The sequence below is a fragment of the Pseudonaja textilis genome, chromosome 3 (assembly GCF_049901715.1).
Source record: "Pseudonaja textilis isolate UNSWEBS1 chromosome 3, rPseTex1.2, whole genome shotgun sequence".
Classification (NCBI taxonomy): domain Eukaryota; kingdom Metazoa; phylum Chordata; class Lepidosauria; order Squamata; family Elapidae; genus Pseudonaja; species Pseudonaja textilis.
Genome location: NC_141992.1, coordinates 133,351,509 through 133,374,676, shown reverse-complemented (window position 1 = coordinate 133,374,676; position 23,168 = coordinate 133,351,509). Strand labels below are relative to the sequence as shown.

General features: G+C 39.5%; 1 protein-coding gene across 10 annotated transcripts in view; it reads left to right on the top strand.

Moving 5' to 3' along the window:
- The window catches only part of RREB1 (ras responsive element binding protein 1), a 166,996-nt gene that overhangs the window by 106,679 nt on the left and 37,149 nt on the right, over positions 1 to 23,168 (top strand). For all 10 annotated transcript variants that reach the window (XM_087930819.1, XM_087930811.1, XM_087930820.1 and 7 more), the window contains one exon: positions 1,509 to 1,672. In XM_087930819.1, the coding sequence (XP_087786945.1) occupies positions 1,509 to 1,672 (164 nt within the window). The remainder of the gene's footprint in view (positions 1 to 1,508; positions 1,673 to 23,168) is intronic.

The following is a 23,168-nucleotide window of genomic DNA, read 5'->3' as shown; positions in this document are numbered from 1 at the left end:
GCGTCCCAGGATCCAAGTGATCCCCTTTTGTGACCTTCTGACGAGCAGAGCCAACGGGGAAGCCAGATTTACTTAACAACCATGTTACTAACATATCAAGTTAGTGATTCACTTAACAACTGTGGTCGTCAAATGGGGCAAAACTCACTTAACAAACATCTCATTTAACAACATATATTTTGGGCTCAGTTGTGATCGTAAGTCGAGGACTGCCTGGATTGCCAAAACCCCCAGCAGGTAGTTAGTCCACAACCAAGTTAGAGTTTCGCTTTTTTGCCTTCCTATTTTTTGCAAACTGAATCTTGGGAAGCTGCCGGTTGAGGAATCCAATTTCTGTAAACAATGTCTCCTTGATCACTCCAAAATATTCAGCATTTCCCCCAGATTTAGAACAGACAATGCTATACTTTGCCATCGGTGCAGAAGCGTACGTGTCATTTTTCTGCATACATTTTTTTCTGCAAGGAAAATGAAAAGAAGGGAATAAAAATACACAGGTCCATTGATTTAGGTCTACAGGTCCAGTGATTTGGCTAACTATATGGATCAGCAACAAAAACGAGTTAGAAGAAAGGAAAGAAAAATTGGGATGGGACATGGTGGCAGGTTAATAATTTCCCCATAACTCCCTAACAAAGAAGATGAATGAACGTTCATTTATCGTAACAGCACGAAGGATTAAAAAGAATCGTTTCAGGAGTTCCTCTTGTTGAATAGCAAAATAGATCTCATAGAAGGCATTGTGTTGCCTGGCAGTGCCATAAGGAAGTCTAGATGGGAATTTGCTCTCCTTTAGACAGTTGTAGGAAATGACCTTTTGGGACTCTGCTGGCCCAGCTGGGACAGATGTGACACACACATGTATGTACAGAAAAAGTTCCATTTGAATCCGTGTTTTTTTATATGTAAGATAAAAGTCTTTTTCTTAGGTGATTTATGGGGGGATGAGTGGGAACCATCTACAATTTGTGATGGTCATACCAGGGAAACCTGCCCCGAAACAGTGCATTGAACACCAGTTATATCTCTGATGTACTCTCAAGACCTTAATGTGGATGAACCCATAGAGTTTGAATTGGCCCATAAACCTCATTTTTTCAAGGCTGTTAGAAGCATTCCATATGAGCTGTGGTACAGCTCATTCTTTTTCCTTTTGGTCGTCATCTCAGTTACTTTTCTGAATGTTTCATGGTTCAGAACCGAAATGAGTTGACTTTATGCAACATTCCAGAGAGGAAGAAAAGCTGTTTATTGATGCTTTATATGGTGATCAATTCAAGATGTTAAAAAAAGTACATATATTTTTCCCAATTTTTGCCTTTTTTTTCCTCCCTGCTTCCTGCGTTGTGTTTTATTTGGGGGCTGAGTGATAACTGGAATGATTACATCATGCTGACTTGAGTCTGCTGCATTGACCCTTCTTAGAACGCTGATGGTTGCAATTGACTAGTATGTCCTTGAACCCTGAACAGGAAGAACTCAAAAGAAAAATCTGTTGCTTCCCTTAGCATAACACTGACACTGGAGGAACAGACCATTCCTGCAGCATCTGTGGAAAATCTTTGAGCTCTGCAAGCTCCCTCGATCGCCACATGCTAGTGCATTCTGGGGAGAGGCCTTATAAATGCTCAGTTTGCGATCAGTCCTTCACCACCAATGGAAACATGCACAGGTGAGAGCCAGGGATTGAGATGACAGCGTGCAAAAGGGGGATCAATATGTATGTTTGGAAGATTGTTTACAGCATGTCCTATTCCCTTTCAGGGCTATAATCCAGTGTGTCTCTTTTTAGCATGTATGATCATCTGACAGCAGTTCCTTCCAGTGCATGATCAATTGCTTTTAGTATGTCCTCTTGTTAAAACAGCTTATGGGAAGATGGGACTTAATGAAGTCTTGTACACACAAACTTCCTGAACCAAGGCCTTTTCCTCTTACAATTGGAAAAATTGAAAGCATTTCTCAGTTTAAATTTGCCTTTATTTCTGTCCCAAAATACTGGTCCAGCCTGAGCTTCTTAAATAGAATGATATGAATGATATGAGCCATGGTGGCACGGTGGTTAGAGTGGAGTACTGCAAGCTGTTGGCTGCTTGCAATCTGGCGGTTCAAATCCCAGCAGGCTCAAGGTTGACTCAGCCTTCCCAGACAAGGTGGGTAAAACGAGGACTCCGATCGTTGCGGGCAATATGCTGGCTCTGTAAACCGCTTAGAGGGGGCTGTAAAGCACTATGAAGTGATATATAAGTCTAAGTGCTATTGCTATATTAATACTGCCGAACATAACAATTTTTGCCAGACTCAAAAATACTTGAAGCAGCATTCCCACAGTGGAATATTACTTTCCCTGATGGGTTTTATCTATCAAAATTCTTCCTGCTATCATTAAAGTTTGATAGGAAGAAAAAACAAATCTATCCTAATGAAGGAATTCATTCATGACATCCTTCAATATAGGTAGTCCGTGACTTACAACCATTCATTTAGTGACTGAAGTTACAGCACCACTTTTAAAAATGGTTTATGACTGTTTTTCACATTTATGGCCGTTGCAGCATACCCACAGTCATGGGTTCAAAATTCATATGCTTGGCAACTGGCATGCGTCAGTGTCTGGGTCATGGGAACACTTTTTGCGACTTGACAAGCAAAGTCGATGGGGAAACCAGATGTCAGGATTCCGACAGTTACTCCAATTAAATTGTGAGCCTCGAGCCACACTCCCAAAACTAAAAAAGGTTTATTTGAAGGTAACATTCTACTCCGGCATTTACCTGGGCGTAGCCAACTCTGAGATATGTAATTCACTGTCACCCTTGATCCTGCTTCCCCCCCCGCCCCCCAGGATGTATCATCCAACGAAAAACATCCATAGCCAAGAATCATCAGTCATGCTCTCCGATTAGATTTTTGCACGACACAAGCTTCAGCCATCTAATCAGTGTTTGAAGAAAATATGAACGGAATGTACTTTTGATTCCACACTGCCGCCTGCTTTTTGAAACTCCCCCCCCTTTTCTGTTGTCAACTATAAAACATGTATACAAAATGTTTTATGAGTTGACACCAGATTCACTTAACAACCATGTTACTCACTTAACACCTGCAGTGAAGCACTGAACAGCTGTGGCAAGAAACGTAATAAAATAGGCCAAAATTCACTTAACAACTGACTTGTTTAGCAACAGAAATTTGGGGCTCAATTGTGGCTATAAATCAAGGATTACTTGTATAAATTGATGTTTAAACATATTCATGCTTTGTTTTTGGAACAACCCAAAGGTGAGAGAGGGAGGCAGGTGCCAAGATTTTCAAACCTCTTCTAAATAAACATACAGTGCTATTGTCAGGGACAATCTCATTCTGATTTACTGATTCACTTAATCTATTATCCATTCTGTGAACCGTGTAGCTGAGAGATTACACCCATCAGGTAATTTGTCCTTTTAAAAGGGCCATTATAGAAAGAAATGATATAGTTGTGAAACAAACAGCATGCTTAACAGACTGTATCTTTTCAATATGATTTTTCCATTACGATAGAAAGAATGGAAATCATGTGTTTTCATTTTCCCAAACAGCCAGCGTAGAACCAAGCGTTTTAATAAAGCCCTGTTTAGAGTTAATTAGGTCATAATATCTTCCACATAATCTCAGGTTTGCATTGAGTGTAAAGATTTATATTCATCTGTATCTAGCCTTTTGGCCCAAAAAAATTGACACAACCCCCCCACCTCAAAACCAGAAGACAGTATTTTGTAGTAGCTAAAATGGTAGATTAGAAGCAAGAAAACCCCTTTAGGAATGGAAATCAATTAGATGCCCTTGGGCCACTCCCTCCCTCCCTCCCAGCCCTAAATCAACATAAGGTTGTGTGACAAGCCAGCTCAAAAACAACCCCCTTGTTGCATCACACATTGATAAGGTTTGTTATAAGATCAAGGCAGCACAGTGTAAAACAAGCGAAGCCAGCAATTAAGTAAGACAAGCTTAATTTTCAGTGCAAAAAAAAAAAAAAAATGCTACACCTTTCTTGATGTTCCATAAAACATTTGCCTATGGATGGGATGCCTGATTTGTTGTGACACAGATGCGTATTACTTTGTCTTTTTATAGTTAATGGTAGCTTTGGGTAAAAGTGGGGTTTAACTAAGGAATCTCCTAAACTGCTAACTGTTTGTGTGGTCTATATTAATACCATATCTTGGCGCCTCTCGTGAAAGGTAAGCTTCAAAAACACAATTGTCATAGGCAATAAGTATACAACAAAAACGATAACTTTGCAAGATTCTCCATTTTATATATACAACAAATATCAAGTTCAAAACTTTAAGAAGTTTAATAACCATAGTTTTGGAACGGAAATTTTACAAGTGAAATTTTTGGCATATGTTTCTCAGAATTATGTAGTAAGGCAAAGCCTACTACTGAGGTCTCCATTGCACAGCTGTTGGCTAAAAAGAAGACTTCTCATTAATCTGCTTCCTCTAGAACTTTTAAGACTTGTGCTGGCTGGGGAATTCTGGGAGTTGAAGTCCACAAGTCTTAAAGTTGCCACATTTGGAATCCCTGCTCTAGAAAAGTCGAAGATGTAGGACTCCTGGCTGGAGAATTCTAAGAGTTGAAGTCCACAGATTTTAGGGTTGCCAAATTTGAAAAATACTGCTGTAAAGGAACATGGTTTGGTGAAGGAATATGCAAAACTTCGTGTATACGCAGACACACTGATATTTCTTTTTCCATACTTTGCTGACTTGTTTTCAAATGTGACTTCACACAGATATGTGTATCTCGTAGTTTCTAGGCACTGTTTCCCAAGGTACAAAACTTGACATCTTTTTACTAAGAAAGCATATGCAGACACTTTTGAATCAGACTAAGACTCCAACAAATTCAATTCCCCCATCCACCCCTCCAGTGATGGTCAGCCAAGTAAGGCAGAAGTATCTTCTGTTTATTCAGTTACCTGATAATCAGAGTTGTACTGCTCGTCACAAGGACATTCTGTTCAGCTTCACAAGACTAATAATTATTGTTGACAAAATCGTCTAGTCTTTTCTAAAGCTGCCTAAGGTCACAATTGGGTGTTGCATACTCATTCAGAAAACAAATTGCAGTGCTGCAGCAAATCCTATTTAACACATTGGTACTGACCTTTAAAGCCCTAAATGATTTTGAACCAAGGTCTCAGTAGAAGTGACACATCTACATATATTTGCCTTTGCGTTAAAATAAGCATCCTAGACTCTATTCTTTGGCTGGGATGTGACAAGAGTTAGACTGATGAATGCCAGGGAGAGGGTCATTTTTCAGATTGGCTGCATAGTCCTAGTTTAGAATATCCTCTTAAAGGCAGTCCATCTATCTCTTCTCTCTAATCGTCCTTGGCAGTTAATGTTCCCTCATCTGAGATGCTTAAAAAACACCTTTATTCACTAGTCTTTAATTCTTTTTTTTTTAACCATTTAAAGGGGCGCTTAACTGATTTGCTGTAGCTCACCTTAGTAAAGGGAGATGAAAAGTCTGCAAAATAATACTTGTTCTCTGATTACATCTGACAACCTTGTGACAGATTCTAGCTTGACAAAGCGTTTCACTGAATGTCCTCCTACTTCTGTTTTAGCTCTGCAGGCTTAAGAGATTCAGGGGAGCAATCCTGTTGATGAGTAGCAAGCAGTGTAGCTCAGGAGACAGCATGTATGAAATTTATGTTGGCAACACTTGAGCATGCTTCTCCTTTGCAGGGCGGCAGAATCATGTAACTCAAAAATATTTATATTTGATCCCCGAACAAGCCTGGCCAAACAGGTTCTTGAAGTGCTTGGCAACATGTTTGACATATCGGGCCATTCACGTTGGAACTTAGGTGTCCATTGCACTATGCACTTCTTAATCGTAGGGGAGGAATGAGACATTTTTTTCCTGCAAGGCAATGATCCCTGTTTTTGAAAATGTGGATTGTGAGTAGTATATAGTAGTAGGTTTAAAACTATCTCCCATCTTGCTTTTCCCATCTCAGTGGGACCATTTCTTAGATACCCGCTAAATAAAAGAAGCGGCCTAAAGACGAGAATGCAGTTACCCTTTTAATTTCCAAGCCAGATTGAATATTCATTGGGGTTCTTTCACTGTTCTAACGTACTGAGATGTAGAGTGAATTTTCTAAATTGACCCCTACTTCTCCTTCTGTTAAGCCTTGGAGGGCTTGTGCTGTACAGGATCCATCAGGTTCAGAATGCAAATTCAGAAGATGTCCATTGGCAAAAGTTTTTTTTTTTTTTTTTAACCCAGGCTGCATTTTGTTCCTAAAGTCAAAAACGAGTGACAGAAGAGCTCTCAACCCCCCACCCCCACCCCGCCCTGAGAAAACAGTGTCAAGCAATGGTGGGGCCTTTTCAAGATGTTCTTAACACAGTTGAATTATATCTGGAAGAGTCTGTTTGTCTTGGTGCACTTTTAAGGAAACATCTTGAAATTACATTTCCTAAGTGGCATTTTATAGTATCTTCATGTGCAACTTTTCAGAGTATTTGTTTTCTCTAGTTCCAGTTCCAGCTTGGAACTGATTGGTTTACAGCAGGGGGTGTCCAACCGGGGCAACTTTTTAAGACGTGTGGATTTCAACTGCACAAGTTGGGCTGGATAGGAAATTCTGGGAATTGAAGTCCACAAGTTTTAAAGTTGCCAAGGTTGGACCCTTCCGGTTTACAAACGGAAGATACTTTTTTCTGATAATACTTTATAACAGTTCATTTAGTGACTATTCAAAGTTACAACCGGAGTGAAAAAAAAGTGACTGATGACTGTTTTTCACATTTACAGCCGTTGCAGCATTCCCAGGTTCACATGATCAAAATTCAGGCGCTTGGCAGCTACCTCATATTTACGATGGTTGCATTGTCCCAAAGTCACATCATCAACTTTTGCGACCTTCTAACAAGCAAAGACAATGGGGGCGCCATATTCAGTTAACAACTGTGTTACTAACTTAGCAACTGCAGTGATTCACTTAACAACTGGGGCAGGAAAGGTCGCAAAATGGGGCAAAACTCTCTTAACGAATGTCTCACTTAGCAATATAACTTGTAGTCTACCTGTAGTTTCCTTTTTCTCAGGAAATCACCAGAGGTTTTGGCATTCCAGCTGCTAAGAGTGGCAAGAACTACAAGTTAGAATCACAGATAATCCTCAGTTTTACGTCCACTTGTTCTATACAGTGATGCTGAAGAAATGGACAAATGACTAACCCTCTAAGTTTCGGCCATTGCAGCACCTCTGCAGTTATGTGATCACCACAGTCTGGGTGCTTGAGAGTCTGGCTCATTATTATAACATTGCAGGGAGATATTTGGGATCTTCCCTGGCTTCCAAGAAGGAAAATCAATGGGGAAGCCACCAAGGAAGGTCACAGGTCATTCCCACTTCTTTTCCTGCCCTCAGGACCCCCAGTTCAGACCAGCCCCTTGAGGCCTTTGCTGGCCCACTCCAAACCTCCCTTTTACTTCCCCCCTCACTCTTCACCCCCACCGTAACCTTGTCTCCCTCCTCTTCCTGCCTAATGACCTATATATCCTGTGTTTACAATGGAACTGGGATTTTCGTTGCTAAGCAGTGCAGCTCATTTTAGAGTACATCACTTAGGGATGACAGTCCCAGCCCTAATTGCTGTTATAACCCGAGGACTACCTGTACATTAATTACATGTACTCCATAGTTCAGATTACTTTTTCAATCTCATCGCTATGCACGCAATACGATATTGGGTACTTCTGCTTCACATCTTCATTAATATCCCGATCATTATGGAGCAGCAGAAAGTTTATAGTTGTGATTAGTGTCTTTTTTCTGATAGGCAAAATAATAAAGCTGTTCTGTTTGAAACAAAATGAAGCAAGAAATCTTCTCATCTAATTCTGAGAACTCTCTTTCCAATTCAAAATCAATTTTCTGAGTTTCTGCTGGGTTGAATGAGTGACCTTTTCTTATCTAAGGCACTTAAAATCTCTCAACATTTTAAAAATCACCCTATGTTGTGGGACTGTCTTGTTCAGGTTGATAGAAATATCAATATTTGGAGAAAAGGATTTAGCGTGTGCTGGGAGAAGAAAAGGGCTGTACAATGCACTGAAAAAAATAGCACCACAAGGGAAACACTAGCTGCCAGGTAAACAAAATTGATTTTATGATGGAATAGCACTAGCAATAGTACTTAGACTTACATACCGCTTCACAGAGCTTTACAGCCCTCTCTAAGTGGTTTACAGAGTCAGCATATTGCCCCCAACAATCTGGGTCCCCATTTTACTGACCTCAGACTACAAGTAGTCCTCAACTTACAACCATAATTGAGCCCCAAATTACTGTTGCTAAGCAAGGCGGTTGATAGATGAGTTTTGCCCCATTTTACAACCTTTTTATGCCACAGTTGTTAAGCGAATCACTGAAGTTGTTAACTGAATCTGGCTTCCCCATTTGCTTTGCTTGTTTGGAGCCAGCTGAGAAGGTTACAAATGGTGATCCCAAGATCCTGGGACAGTGCATGCCAGGTGCCCAAATTTTGATCACATGATCATCTCGCTGCAACTGTCGAAATCGTGAAAATCGGTCATAAGTCATTGTTTTCAATGCCTTGTAAATTTGAACAGCCACTAAGCAAATAGTTGTAAACAGAGAACTATCTGTATGCACAAGAATGTTTTGTATGCTAGTGGTACTGCTGGAGGGGAAGATATATTTAATAGTAGAAATTGGTCATTATGAGATAAGCCCTTCTTGGTGGTGGCCCCTTTTCTATAGAACATCATTCCCCCAGAGGTACAATTGGCTTTCAATTGTCTTTTTCAAAAGTCATAAAACGTGATTTTGTCATTGGTGTTTTTTTTTATGTGGTGGATTTTTAAATATTGTAAGCTGCCTCGAGTCACCTATGTGTGAGTTGGGCAGCTATATAAATTTCTTTAATAAATAAATAGTTGAACCTGCCTTGTCATATTTGATCTCTGATCTGTATGTCAGATATCAAACAGTTACCTCAGTACTCATCGTTAATTGATTCTGGGAGGCGCAATGAATACCAAAAATGTTGAAACGTATTTTTCCCGCAAGGAAAAATGTAGTGAGTCACAAGGCAGCCGACATCTACGAGTTCTAGTTTAGAATAAGCTGGCTTTTATAAATCAAAGCAACAAAATAGATTGTTTTCACTTGGAAGTCACCAAGTAACCAAAAAACCCAAGCATTCAGCTGCCACCAACAGAGTGGCTGGATGCTTTATTAAGACTGCAAATGAAAGCCAACGAGAAGCTGCGCTGGATTCCCAAATCTTAGAACGAGAAAATGTGCATCATTAAACATTATTTTGTACTCCTGATTAGATTAGGCTATATATTCTTGCTTCAGGATGCAGTGGTATCTTTCCATCATGATACTATATTAAATTGCCCCAGAGGCTTTGCCCGTACATTAACAGGCCATTAATGAGAAGGTGTGGAAATCGGTTAACCATGCAAGTAGCAGAGTGAGTTCCTTCTGGGGATTACCAACTTTTGGCCAGGATAAAATGTACCATACTTGCATGTATCTGACAAAACTGTTATCAGCTGTGAAGATATTGCAGTATTGCATTGGGTTTTTCTTAGAAAAAGTACTTTTCAAAAACCACTCCGTTTTTGCAATGAGGAGGGAGACTGGGATATATCAGGTTCCTTCTCTCTACTAGCTGGAATATTTCCTCACCGTGCAGATTTTCAAGTACCATTTGTGTCCTGGTTTGTGGTTGATGGCTTACCAGTCCCATTTACAAAGACTCTGCTAACCTAAAATGGAATGAGTGAGGTTGTGGACGCAGGTTTTAACATGCATTTTCATAAAGTGCTGCAATATCGAACCAGTTTGTTTTACCTTATATTGTCGATGTCTTTCAAAGAAATAAGTCCTTCTTCACATCTAATGTTATGTTCTGAAGATGGTGCTGTTAACAGCAGATATAAAATAGATATACAATCTTGCTGATCTTTTTCAACTGACTTTCTGTCTTAATATTGAGCAGGATATATTCAGGGTCACAAACTATTGTAAAGTTTTTCTATGGGCTGCTGCATTGCAGTGCATGGGAACAACCCAAGAATTAAAATACGTTCTTTGGTTGCTCCTTTTCATTTCAGTGGGAATTCTACAGTGGGAATTCTTGTGCATGTTCTGCTCTTGGGTTCCTGTTGAATTACTCCGCGTTGCCATCCTGCTTCCGAGGATTTAATTTTGGTTATTACATCAATTCTAGAGAACTGAGTTTGAACAAATTATCATTTACCATATTTTTTGGTGTATAAAGACGCATTTCCCCCCGGTGGGTGGAAATGTCAGTGCATCTTATACAGCGAATATTGCCGAAGCCCTGCCCACTTGCCGGCCCCCACTCTTTGGCCTCTGCCTCCCAGCAATTTGCCTCCTTGAAGCAAACAGCCTGTTTCAGCTTCAGCACAGCCTGATTAACACAAGCATCTGATTGTCGGTTGGATCGGCCCCCCAACGATCAGCTGTTTCAGGCTGCAGGGATTGCCATTGCCTATTGCTGTCTCCACTCATCCTGTTTTCTCTGCGTGCTCAGTGTTGCCCTGTTCCGGGCAGCGGGGATCAGAATGGGCAGAAAATGGGACGTGTGAAGGCCAAAAATGGAGCACACGGAGACGGCAATAGGCGATGGCAATCCCTGCAGCCTGAAACAGCTGATCATCAGGAGGCCGATCCAACTGACAATCAGCTGCTTGTGCTAATTAGGCTGTGCTGAAGCTGAGCAGCCTGTTTGCTGCAAGGAGGCAAATTGCTGGGAGGCAGATTTTTTTTTCTTGTTTTCCTCCCCAAAAGCTAGGTTGGCCTTATACTTTGGAGCATCTTAGACTCCGAAAAATACGATAATAGGGTGTTCTGTATGCTTCACATGGGATTCTTATCACGTTGTAGGTTGGCTGATGCACAGCTATTTATCTCTTTTCATATTGCTTTTCGTCCTTTTTTTTCCCCTCACATGTTATTAAATGAATGGTCTCTTTGCTTTGGAATACTTAGTTTTAGAGATTTGTTTCAATCTTTATAGGGAGGAGTAGGCCCAGAAGTGAAGGATCTTGCTATGTCTGTAACAGAGAACATAGATTTTTCCATCCCATTCCTGCTGGCTTTGGTATTTTTGGAGGATTTTTAGAGATCTTTTAATCTGATCATGGTTTGGCCATACTGGAGCTAGAGGGAAACCTGTAAATTAGGGCTGTGCATACTTTGAAAATGATTTGGAAAAGTAGCCTTTTGAACTTTCTTTAAACACAGCACCTCTCTATTTATGAAAGCAGCTGGTCTTTCTCCAGGTTACTGAAGAAGCCTGAAAACAAGACGTGCCTTCTCTAATTATAATAGGTCAGCTCCTTATAGCAGCCGCATCTTTTTCCAGGCTCGTACAAGCAACTTGGGGCGGGGGGCGGGGAGGAGAATTGGCTGCCTTGGTGAATAGCAGAGATTTTATTCTGCTATACACTGTGCTCATGTGAAGTTCAATCATTTCTTCTAGATCCGTGATAGCGAACCTATGGCATGCGTGCCACAGGTGGCACGCAGAACTGTTTGTGCTGGCACTTGAGCCGCAGGCAAACTTACTTCACTGTGCATGAGTGCACCTCACAGCTGATTTTCGGCTGGTTTGAGGCCTTTTTCAGCCTCCCAGAGGCTTGAAAAATGCCTCTGCATGCTTTGCAGGACAAACAGGCCCGTTTTGTCACTTCCTGTAATTCCAGAAGTGTCGAAACGGACCTATTATTCGGCCTGCAAAGTCCGCAGAGGCTTTTTTCAAGCCTTTGGGAGGCTGAAAAAGGCCTCAACCCGGCCGAAAATCAGCTGTGAGGCACGTGCAGGTAAGGGGCGCTGGCGGGGGGGGATTGAACACGGATGCGCAGGGGACGCATTGCCTTCAGCGCGCACACAATTTTTGGCACAAGAGCCCAAAAAGTTTAGCCACCACTGTTCTAGAAGATCATCCTAGGTGAAAACATGCAGGGTAATTTACTAGTCAGAAATTTGAAAGTGGGGAAGGTATTAGGAGTGTTGAAGGAATACTGCTGCCAATGTTAAAGAAGATTTGGCAGCTCTTCTTTCCCCAGAGTGGGTACAAGCAGAGGGATGATGATGATGATGATGTAGTTTTATACTCAGAGAAGATTTTGCTTATAGGCTTATTTTCTCAGTTTTGTACAGGTAGTCCTCAATTTACAACCGTTTGTGTTGTAGTGACCGTTCGAAGTTATAACAGCACTGAAAAAAATGACTTAAGTCCGTTTTTCACACTTACAACATGTTGACCATCCCCCACGGTCACCTGATCAGAATTTAGGCACTTGGCAACTGACTCACATTTATGACAGTTGCAGTATCCAGGAGTCACATGATCCCCTTTTGCGACCTTCTGACAAGCAGACTTAAAATGGTGAAGCCAGATTCACTTAACAGCCGTATTACTAATTTAACAACTGCCCCGATTCACTTAACAACGGTGGCAAGAAAGGTGGCAAAGCAGGGCAAAACTCACATAGCAAATGTCTCTTCACAACATAAATTCTGAGCTCAATTGTGGTCATAAGTTGAGGACTACCTATCTTAGAGAAATTCCTGGACTTAAATAACCTCTTTTCAAAGATTCCTAGATGTGGTATCTGATATCTTTCACTTGTTGGTTACTTGAATCTTTTAACTGCTTGAGACGCTAAGAAAATCATCTGACCTGTTTACAGGGGAATTTTCTTCATATTCAATCTGAGAGATGGGAAAAATCTGTTTGCACGTAGAAAACCGTATGTGCTGGGTAGGGGGTAGTGTGACATCATGAGATATCACAGCATGCACGGACTGGCCTTTTGTTATTTCAGTGTAAGCTTTTACTTGCACCTTTAACAGTTTCAGTTGTGTAAACTACTCCCCCCCAAATTGCTCCATTCTGGCCCACACTGCATTGGGTTTTGCATCTTACATCTGAGTGTTGATTCTTTGCAAGTGTGTGATGATACCACTATGTATGTGTCTGCTAAAGTAGCTTCAGGGAAGGCAGTAATGGAAAAACCAGATATGGAATAAAAACGAAATGATTTTGGCGTTTGAATGTGTGCGCGAAACCTAAGCACAGAGCCTGCAAATAGCCGCAAGGCAGTTGGTGTTCCTTTCAGACCCTTCTCATCAGAATCCTAAGAATGTCAGTTTATAGTTTTCAAGGTTGTAGAGATAAGCTCGCAGGCCTGGTGCTGATTTCAGATGAAAAGCTGAGCACACTAGTAAAGATGCACAAATATGCTCTGGTCCATTTTTAAATAGACAACCACCAAGTCCAGCTAGTCTGAATTCCTATTCTAAGAGTAGCATGTTTTGCTTGACAGTTTACTGACATTTTTTAGGTGGTGGGTTGGGGTTTGTTTTTTCCTCTCAGAAACTCACTTTCATCATGGCTTTTCATCTGATCTTATTTAAAGAAGACGTTTTGGGGGGAAAGGTTGTGTTATTCACCAGTTATCATCAGTAGTCTGAACGTATTTACAACTGATGCTCCAATTTATTTACTATTTCGTTTGTTTTTTATATCCTTTATATGCCTTTCCTTAATGATGAGTATGCAGGTTCGTAGAGGGGAGAGAGAGGAGCTGGCCAACTTGATAGGGGTCATCAGATCGGCATTTGAATATTCTGGATATTCTATAATGTAATACCTTGAGTATTACACTGCACTGATTGATCCAACATTACCATCAAAGCTACCTTTAGCGTGAAATATACAAGTATGTTAACTGTTGTTTATGATTACTTTGGCACTTTCCTTATTAAGTTATCCCAGTTGTTTGTAAAGTTAAGATTTCTTAGATTGTACACTGTGCTTGAGAGCCTTGTATTTTGTCTTTTTCCCTTTTCGGCACTTTAGTCATATAGCATCAGCATAATTTTTGTGATTTGCATTTTTCCACCGCTTTTTAAAATCCAGTTTCAAACTCTAGGTGCAGGCCTGTTTGGTAAAAAATCTGCTGATTTGTATGTGCTTAAAGAACATTGCCCCAAGGAAAAATGCTTTGATTCATAAATTTGATCCTTCTAATTATAGTAGATCATATTCCCTTTGTCTTCAAATTCATCCCTGAAGAGATAAATAATATGGAATATCAGTGGGAACATTTGCAGGGGCGGCGGGAGCACAGACATATTATATGCAACTATTTCATCTTTCTGTCATTGCATCATTCCTTCCCTAATACTTTTCCTATTTTTCATAGTGGTATGGATAGGTGGGGAATGAATGCCATCTGTATTACCAGTGCCTATTGCTTATTATCATTGTAGGAATGACAGCCTGGGAAGGAAAGAGTTGCTTGCTGCAGGTTGCTTATGGCATCAAGCAAATATTTGGAACTTTTAAGATATGTTAGATTACATCAGTCACAAGTCTCAGTTTATGGTTAGTAATGATAGTCCAGCACTTCTGAGGAGGATTGGGTTGGGAATGATTTCTCTCACTAAATGCCCATTTGCTAAAAGAGTGAATCATTTGACTATAGACTGTAGTAATTTTAAGGTACTTTTGTCTTGCCTTTGTATGAGTTGGTTAAAGACTTGGCTGAGGCACAAAAATCAACCAGGAATAAGTGAGGAAACCACAAGAAAACCAGATATTCTGGTTCTTACCACACAGGAAAGGACAGTTTGCAATGAGTTAGCTAACAAGAAGCCATGCTTTGAAACTCTGATGTCCTGCAATAGAACAATCTGCTCATTATTTCTTCACTCCCATCCACATATCATGCTAATAAGCAAATCGCATTAAACAGATGTAGTGTCAGTGCAGAAGGTTTCTGTAAGCAACAAGTGAGCAATTCAAAGCATGCCAAAGATCCTTCATTCTTGCTGGCCATCTCGCCACTTCCTGCACAGTTATCATTAAATGCTTACAGAGGCTGTTGGGCAGAACACTGAATTTATTCTCTCTCCTGTGAACATCAAAACCAGCTGCCTAACACATGGGCTGTAGAGTGTAGAGGCAAGTGCATGCAATGAGAGAACGATTGACAGTTTAGCTCCAACTCCATATGCTATATTTCTTTGTTGTCAATGATTTTTTTTAAATGGTGACAGTTTGTTGGTCTTGTTTAAAAGAGAACTGACAAGCACGGTACATTGTGATAGTTGCTCATTCTTGCATGCCAAAGCAGAACCGGTTGGATATGGTGGTGCTGGTGAGAGGGGGGACATATGGTGTCCAAGTGAAACGGCAACAGCTACCAAAACAAGTGTGCCAACTGAATTTTTCATCCTTCCCTTGTCAAATGTTCTACTTCCGTGATAAACATTCGTAAAAATTGCTTTCTACCTGTAGACTGCTGGCCAGTTTTTTCCCACCCTCATCACCACCAATAAAATCTTTTAACTACAAGAGTCTTTATACATTTATAAGGATTCTTTGATTGCATCTGTTTGCGTAAGGTGATACGTAAAAGAGAAGCTGCAGCAGGTAAAATAAGCGGAAGAAAAAAAGAGTGAAATCTGGAAAGGGTTTGTCCAGATCAAACTAGTAAAGAAAGCTGTTCTTGATGGCAGAATGCCAGCTAATTGAGGAGCGATGAGAACAATAGAGCATCCTGCATCAGGGCAGAGCTGGCTGACAGTTTCATCAAGAGAATTATGCATTTACTGTGTTACCCATTCTTAACACAGTTGATTGACAAATGTGTTCCTTGGCTTTTAAAAGAACAGGGAATTCAATTTTGTGAGCTCAAAAGTAGGTGTACTTGTACATCACAAAGATTGATAAATTGTTTTCCAAGAATGTGTAACCTTTAAGAAAAAGAATAGCAAACATAAAAGGAATGTATATGGAATGCTTGGTAGAATTTAGAAATACTGTCCTAGACCTAGACAATGTGAGCTAGAAACCAGAAACCAGAAAACAGCAACAAAAACAACCAACAAAAACCTGCTGAAATATCAGAAAACACTAGAATACTTCTAAGCCCTTTTCCAGAGGGTTGCATGCTCCTTGATCACTAAAGTATGTGACTATTTTTTAGTGGCATGATTTTAAGAAACTTTTTTGTTGTTGAGTTAAACTCTAAGCAGCTATGTTAGACTTATGGATATAGTCCTGCTACCCAAATAGATCTTGTCCTCTTCAGTGGTGGCATCACATCATTTCCACTCCCTCTCTGGGGTCGAAAAAAGTATGTGAAAAATGTTTGCTGGTGGGGGAAATTTTAGTTTAGTCTTCCCACTGAACAAAATGTGGATGGAGAATTGTGTGTGTGTGTGTGTGTTTGTGTTGCTGTTTTAAACCTTTCAAGGTAGAGACTTTACTGGTTTCTCCCCCATGTCATCTGGCCTTTTTGCTTTGCAGCCCATTGAGGCCAGGAAGCCTCCAGCCTACATCTCCATTTGAGAGAGGGCTTGAAATACAGTTTTGCTTAGGGCCAATTCGGTACTCCTTTCCCCTGCTTATCATGTGTAAGTCGACATGCATTGATTATTTTCCTCTGCTTGCAATTTTTTTTAAACGTAAAATTTCATGCAATTTCCCAGATCTATGGACTCTTTTTTTTAAATGCTTCAGCATTGCAGTTTTGACTCAGGATTTGACTATAGGATTCCCCATAAATATTGTGAACGAAGGGATTTTCTGTAAACATTGCAAATTGAAGTGTCAGATTCCTCTGTAGGATTATCTTGGTCCTGTGCAAGCAAAATATCCAACCTCTATGCCCTAGCCTTCCTCAGTGCCCTCTCTTTAGGCCAGAGGTAGGGAACGATGTCCCCTTTATGACTTGTAGAGTTCAACTCCCAGAATTCCTGAGCCAGCACGAGCATTAATTATGAGCCAAAGCAAGAATACTTAGCTCATTCTGTTGAACTCAAAATTCAATTCCTGAAATTCTTGGCTATAATTATGCTGGCTGGGGAATTCTGGGAATCGAAGGCTACACATCTGAAGTCACTAAGGTTAGAAAGATTGCTCTGTGGCAGCTGCAAAAAGGACAGGCTCCCCTTATGTCAATGGCCAGCAGAAAAAGAAGGATGCTTGATTCTATCTGTTCTCTCCTGAACTGATGTGTAAGTTAGCCCCAAAGAAATACAGCATTTACAATCAAAACCAAAAATCTGAATATTCTGGGGGGCTATCATTATTTTAACCAACAGCTTTTATTTAACAGCAGCACTTTTTGTGGTGTACGTTTAGGCTTTCTCACTCAAAAGTCATTTTCTTTCTAATTTGGGGACATTTGTTTTATTTCCAACTCCCATTAGTTATGAGCCAAAGCAAGAATACTTAGCTCATTCTCAAAATTCAGAGTTTATTTTAAGAAAGAATACCAGTATTTTGTGTGTGTGTGTGTGTTGTGTAATCATCAGGTTCTCCTTTCACCTGGAAGCCCTGAAGGAAGATGATTAGGGTGCTTTTTCATGGTAGGGTGTGGTAAAGTGCAGTAAAGAAGTTGGAAAATGCCTTGTTTGCTAAAAGGATGAATCAGGAAATCCTAGTAGATTGACTGTGTAAAACAGCACTCCATCCCCAAATCTGAACACTCATGAGGTACTTGCTAGACATTTTGGTTTTCTAGAGACATGCTGTAAAATGTTCTTGCCACTCACTTCCCTTCTCATATGCAAAGTCTCATATACTCTTCTGGTTTGTTATAGCAATAGCACTTAGACTTATATACTGCTTCACAGAGCTTTACAGCCCTGCCTAAGCAATTTACAGAATCAGCATATTGCCCCCAACCATCTGGCTCCACATTTTACCGACCTGGGAAGGATGGAAGAAAGGCTGAGTCAACCTTGAATCTGGTGAGATTCAAACTGCTGAAATGCTGGCAGTCAGCAGAATGCAGCATTCTAACTACTGCGCCACAGCGGCGCTTATGTTCTAAGAAAAGAAGTCTCCATGACTATGACTTCTGATGGGTAGACCTCGACTTACGCCCACAATTGAGGCTAAAATTTTTATAGTTAAACAAATTTTGCCTCGTTTTTACTATCTTTTGCCACAGTTAAGTGAATCAGTGCAGTTGTTAAGTTACTAACACGGTTATTAAGTAAATCTGACTTCCCCATAGACTGCCTGTCAGAAGATTGCAAAAGATGACCACATGATCTCTGGACACTGCAGACGTCATAAATATATACCATTTGCCAACCTCCAAAATTTTAATCATGTGACCATGGGGGGTCATAAGTCTGAAAAATAGACTTTAAAAATAGTCTCTTTTTCCAGTGCCTTTGTAACTTTGAACAGTCACTAAACAAATGCTTGTAAGCTGAGAACTTCCTGTCCTGCTAGAAAATCAGAATGATTTGGGTATGATTTAATGCTCTGTTACAAAAGCTCTCAGACATAGGTGAATAATTCTTTTGAAGGTTTGGGACTGTTAAGTGGGTACGCAATTGGGCGGGGAGAGAGTTTTCTTTTATTTTTCTTTTATTTTTAACGGTGACATGATTATTAACACAGTTTTAAAATGGCAAGAAATAGTGCTGGTTTTAGCAGTTATGGTCAGAAGAGAACAGAGTACAAGAGGGAATTTGGGGGTGGGGCTAAAGATAATTTTTCTCTTGTTTCCCACACAAGGAGCTGGTTTGAAGATGAGCAGTTGAGAACAGCAACTGTTTTACCTCATAATAAACAAGTGTACTAAGTTCTTAGTATTAAAATATATGCACAGAAGTAGAAATAATGATTTGGTGAAAGATTTGTGAAGGATAAATTTATCAATGGCGACTAGTCATAATAGCTTATTACTCTTGACCTTACGTCAAGACAATATGTTTTTCAGCATAATTGCTGAAAACTCCTTTGGGAGAATACTCTTGTATATATGTCCTGCTGGTAGACATCATAGGCCTCTGATGGGCCAGTATAGAAACAGGATACTGGGTTAAACAGGTCTTTGGGTTGATTCAGCAGGGCCTTTCTTCTGGTTTGACAGATGTGATAAATTTACATGTGAACAATAACCTCCAAAGTGGTCACACCTTTGGTTTATATGAAACTCGTAAGATGGCTTTAAAATAAGATTACTATTACCACAAGAATTATTTCAAAGTGACAAGTGTTTTTATTCAGATTTCCTGGTAGAGATGGGGGAACTTCCTGGTATTTCCATCAACTTTTAATAAGTTTGTCTCTATTCAGAACTGTAGAAAATTCTACTTATTGCTTTGTATGGAAAGCATACACATATGTTATGCTAAGGGCAGAGATGGAAAAGCAAGAAATGTTTGCTTTAAGTTTATATGTGATGAATTAACAGAATAATAGAGTTGCAAGGGTCCTTGGAGGTCTTCTAATCCAATCAAGCAAGAGACCCTATACCATTTTAGACAAATAGTTGTCCTATCTCTTCTTAAAAACCTCCAGTGTTGGAACCCATATAACTTTTGGAGGTAAGCTGTTCCACTGATTTAATTGTTCTAACTGTCAGGAAATTTCTCCTTAGTTCTATGTTGGTTCTTTCCCTGATTAGTTTCTATCAGTTGCTTCTTGTCCTGCCTTCAGGTGTTTTGGATAATAGGTTGACTCCCTCTTCTTTGTGGCAGCCCCTCAAATATTGGAACACTGTTATCATGTTACCCTTAGTCCTTCTTTTCATTAAACTAGACATACCGAATTTCTTCATATGGTTTAGCCTCCAGTTCCCTAATTGTTTTTGTTGGTCTTCTCTGCACTTTTTCTAGCATCTCAATATCTTTTTTATATAGTGGCAATCAAAACTGGGTGCAATATTCCAAGTGTGGTCTTACCAAGGCATTATAAAGTGGTACCAGATCTTGATTCTGTCCCTCTTGATGCAGCCTAGGACTGCATTGGCTTTTTTAGCAGCTGTAATACATTGCTGGCTGATATTTAAGTGATTGTCCACTAGGACTCCCAAGATCTCTCTCGCAGTTGCTACTGTTGAGCCAGGTCCCACCTAGGTCCCATTTGGTTTTTCTTGCCTAAATGTAGAACCTTGTTTTTGTTACATAATTTATAGGAGTTCAATTGAGATGTACTTCTGTAAATTATTTGTATTGTTATGTATTTCTAATATACTTGACAGACATGACTATTTTATTTTGGAGCATCTTTCCTGTGATAATAAGTAGTTTTTATACCAAGTGGATGAATACAGACTTTGGGGTTACATAAACCTACAAAAAGCTTTGAATAAAATTCCAAGAGCCCCCTCTGAACTGTTATTAAATGTATTGGAAATTTACTCTGCGTTAAATCAATAAAATAAAATGCCTTTTTTTGCTTTTAATTGCCTCCGTCCAACATGTCACTCAAAAGGTAAAGGCCTTTGCCCTCACCCCCAAATGTATAGTCCTGTTTTATGCACTCAGATTCAAATTCTTGCATTTGAAATTAGTATAAGGCTGGGTTTCCTGAAAAACCATGTTCATTTATTACTGCCTGAGCATACAAATTTAGATAAACAGGATCATCTCTGTTTCTCAGGCAATAATTAATTTTTATATTAAATATTTACATCACAATTTAAGTAGATGCTGGAACGCTATAATAATAAACACGTAAAAACAAACTATGATAAAAACAATAACATCACAGTATTGCCTAGACAACTAATATACTGCAAGTTGATGGTGACTTCAAGTTGATCTGAACTCACTGGTTAGAATTAAAATTAATATTTTCAGTCAGCACTGAAATGAAACAATGTTGATGTTAGACTGGCTTCAGAATGAGCTATACCCAGAGTGCTAGAGTTCACATGCAATATATTTCAGTAGTGTTTGAGGTAACGTGGCAACATTAATCAGAATGTCTTAACAGAGTTATTCATCTTTTATTGGTTCATATTTAAAGTGCTGTGAGATACTAACACTGCTGTCCCACTGGAAATGAATTAAAGTGTGTCTATATTGGGATTCAGGCTTTCTTTGAAAAGAGAAGAGCAAACATGAAAACTATAGAAGAGCAAACATAATTCTATAAATTTCTGTTCTGAAGTAAATCCCTTTGAGTTTAATTGGACTTGATGAGCATCGGAATGCATTTGGATTTCATTTAAGTTGTATTTTCTAACTCCTTCTCCTGAATTTCTTCAGAAAATGTTAATTTTCATTTGTCATTACATAAAAATGATTACACTAATTAAAAACATACATAGGTACATACTCTTTAATTATAGTGCCTTTTTAGGTATATTACCATGGCCGCTTCAGCAACTAAAATATTTCAGTTGTTTGTGGGTTTTGTATGCTGCTTATCAAGTCTGAAGAAGTGGAACATCATCTAAAACGTATTAAGAATGAAGGAGCAAGAAAAATGCCATGTTTTATGCTGTTTGTACTTTAATTATCTTTTTGTACTTTACTCAGGTATTGCTGATCAATTAATTTCTTCCGTATTTGAAAGAAAAAAAATAACTTGCTAAAATTATAAATAAATTTAGTTGTAAGTACAAATCCAAAGCCAGCAGGGGTGGGATAGGGGGTGGGGAGGCTGGTTTACAGCAGATGTATTATATATTTTTGAAGAAAGAAAGAAAGAAAGAAAGAAAGAAAGAAAGAAAGAAAGAAAGAAAGAAAGAAAGAAAGAAAGAAAGAAAGAACAGCTCATGCCTTGCAGAATAAATCTCAAATATGGAAATAGATAATTTTCTTAAATGTCAATAATATACTTAAGTGAATAGGCTTCTGTATTCCTAATAGGATTAAATGATATTATCTCTTTATCATCTGAATTTTTCTCTTTGCTGTTACTTAGTTAATCGTTGGAGCCTGTGTTAGTTAACCAGGTGAAACTTTCCATGAGAAAATCTCGCTGTAGAGATGATTAGTTCTCTTTTGATAATGATCTTGGTCAGTTTGGTTGAATGTCCAGTCTTGTCTATTTTTTCATCATCCCATATAATCAGATTTGGGTCCAGGTGGAAAGTTCAATTATATCCCTACCCTCAACTACCCTTTTCCAAGTCCCCCCCCGCTCCTTTCCTATAGTAGTCTCATCCTCCCACTTCCTTAGTTGGTTCTGTTAAGTCCCTTCAATCTCCTTTAGTTCTGGGAAACTGGAGCTACGCATTTGGAATAAGGAGTTTCTCTTGTTTGTTACACATAAGTTTTTCAAAAACGACAAATTGATAATTCTGCTGACATAATTTTGAAATGGATTGTTTCTCCCTCCTGGTTTAAATGTATGTCCCTAATAATTATAAGTTTGTAGTAATAATAATTACTAATAATTTTTCAGTTTAAGACTGCCTATGAATTCTGAACTTGCTTTATCAGTTGCACTGTTTATTTATTAAATCAGTACCACTATGTCCCAGAAGAACCAGCCCATGGCTGTACAGAATAGATTTCATGAAAAGTAAGCAGCTGACTGTATTGTTTGCATGAATCTGGATTTGCTTAGTCATTATTGCTGAGCTGATTGTACTTTACCAAATGCAGCCTGGAGTTGTTTGGGTTTTTTTGTTTTTTTTTGTTTGCTGCTCCCTTGTTAGCATGAATATTTCCATTTGCCTCAGTGGAGACCTAGAATTTTAGCATGCTAAAAATATTTTTGGACGTCCCATGGAGCCATAGTGGAACAAGCTTTCATCAACTCAGACTGTATGAGACAACATACCAACAACCACCCTGACCAAATGTTTCTCCTCTTGCACCTCAGTTTCTGGGACAAATGACTTGACACATCGTTAAAAAATGGGGAAGTTAAAACAGGGGAAAAGATGCTTTAGTAGTCAGTTAACAGCTGTGGGTTTTGCACTGACTGGTCGTGTGTTCTGAAATGAGGGCTCAGAATAAAACACTTTCAGATCGTGAAGGATTAAAGATACTGGTGGCTCTCTTAGGAGTGGTAGTTGGAAAATGTGGCCTCTCTCTAGCTAGCCCCAAAGCACTTTTGTTGTCTTGGGCTTGTCAGATAATGGGCTCTTTTGTATACTTCTGATATCTTAAATTGATGTTGAAAAGCTTAAAGAGGTAAAGGTTTCCCCACACATGCGTGCTAGTCGTTTCCAGCACTGGGGGAGGTGCTTATCTCTGTTACAAAGCTGAAGAGCCAGCGCTGTCTGAAGACGTCTCTGTGGTCATGTGGCCAGCATGACTAAATGCCGAAGGCGCACGGAGTGCTGTTGCCTTCCCACCAAAGTGATCCC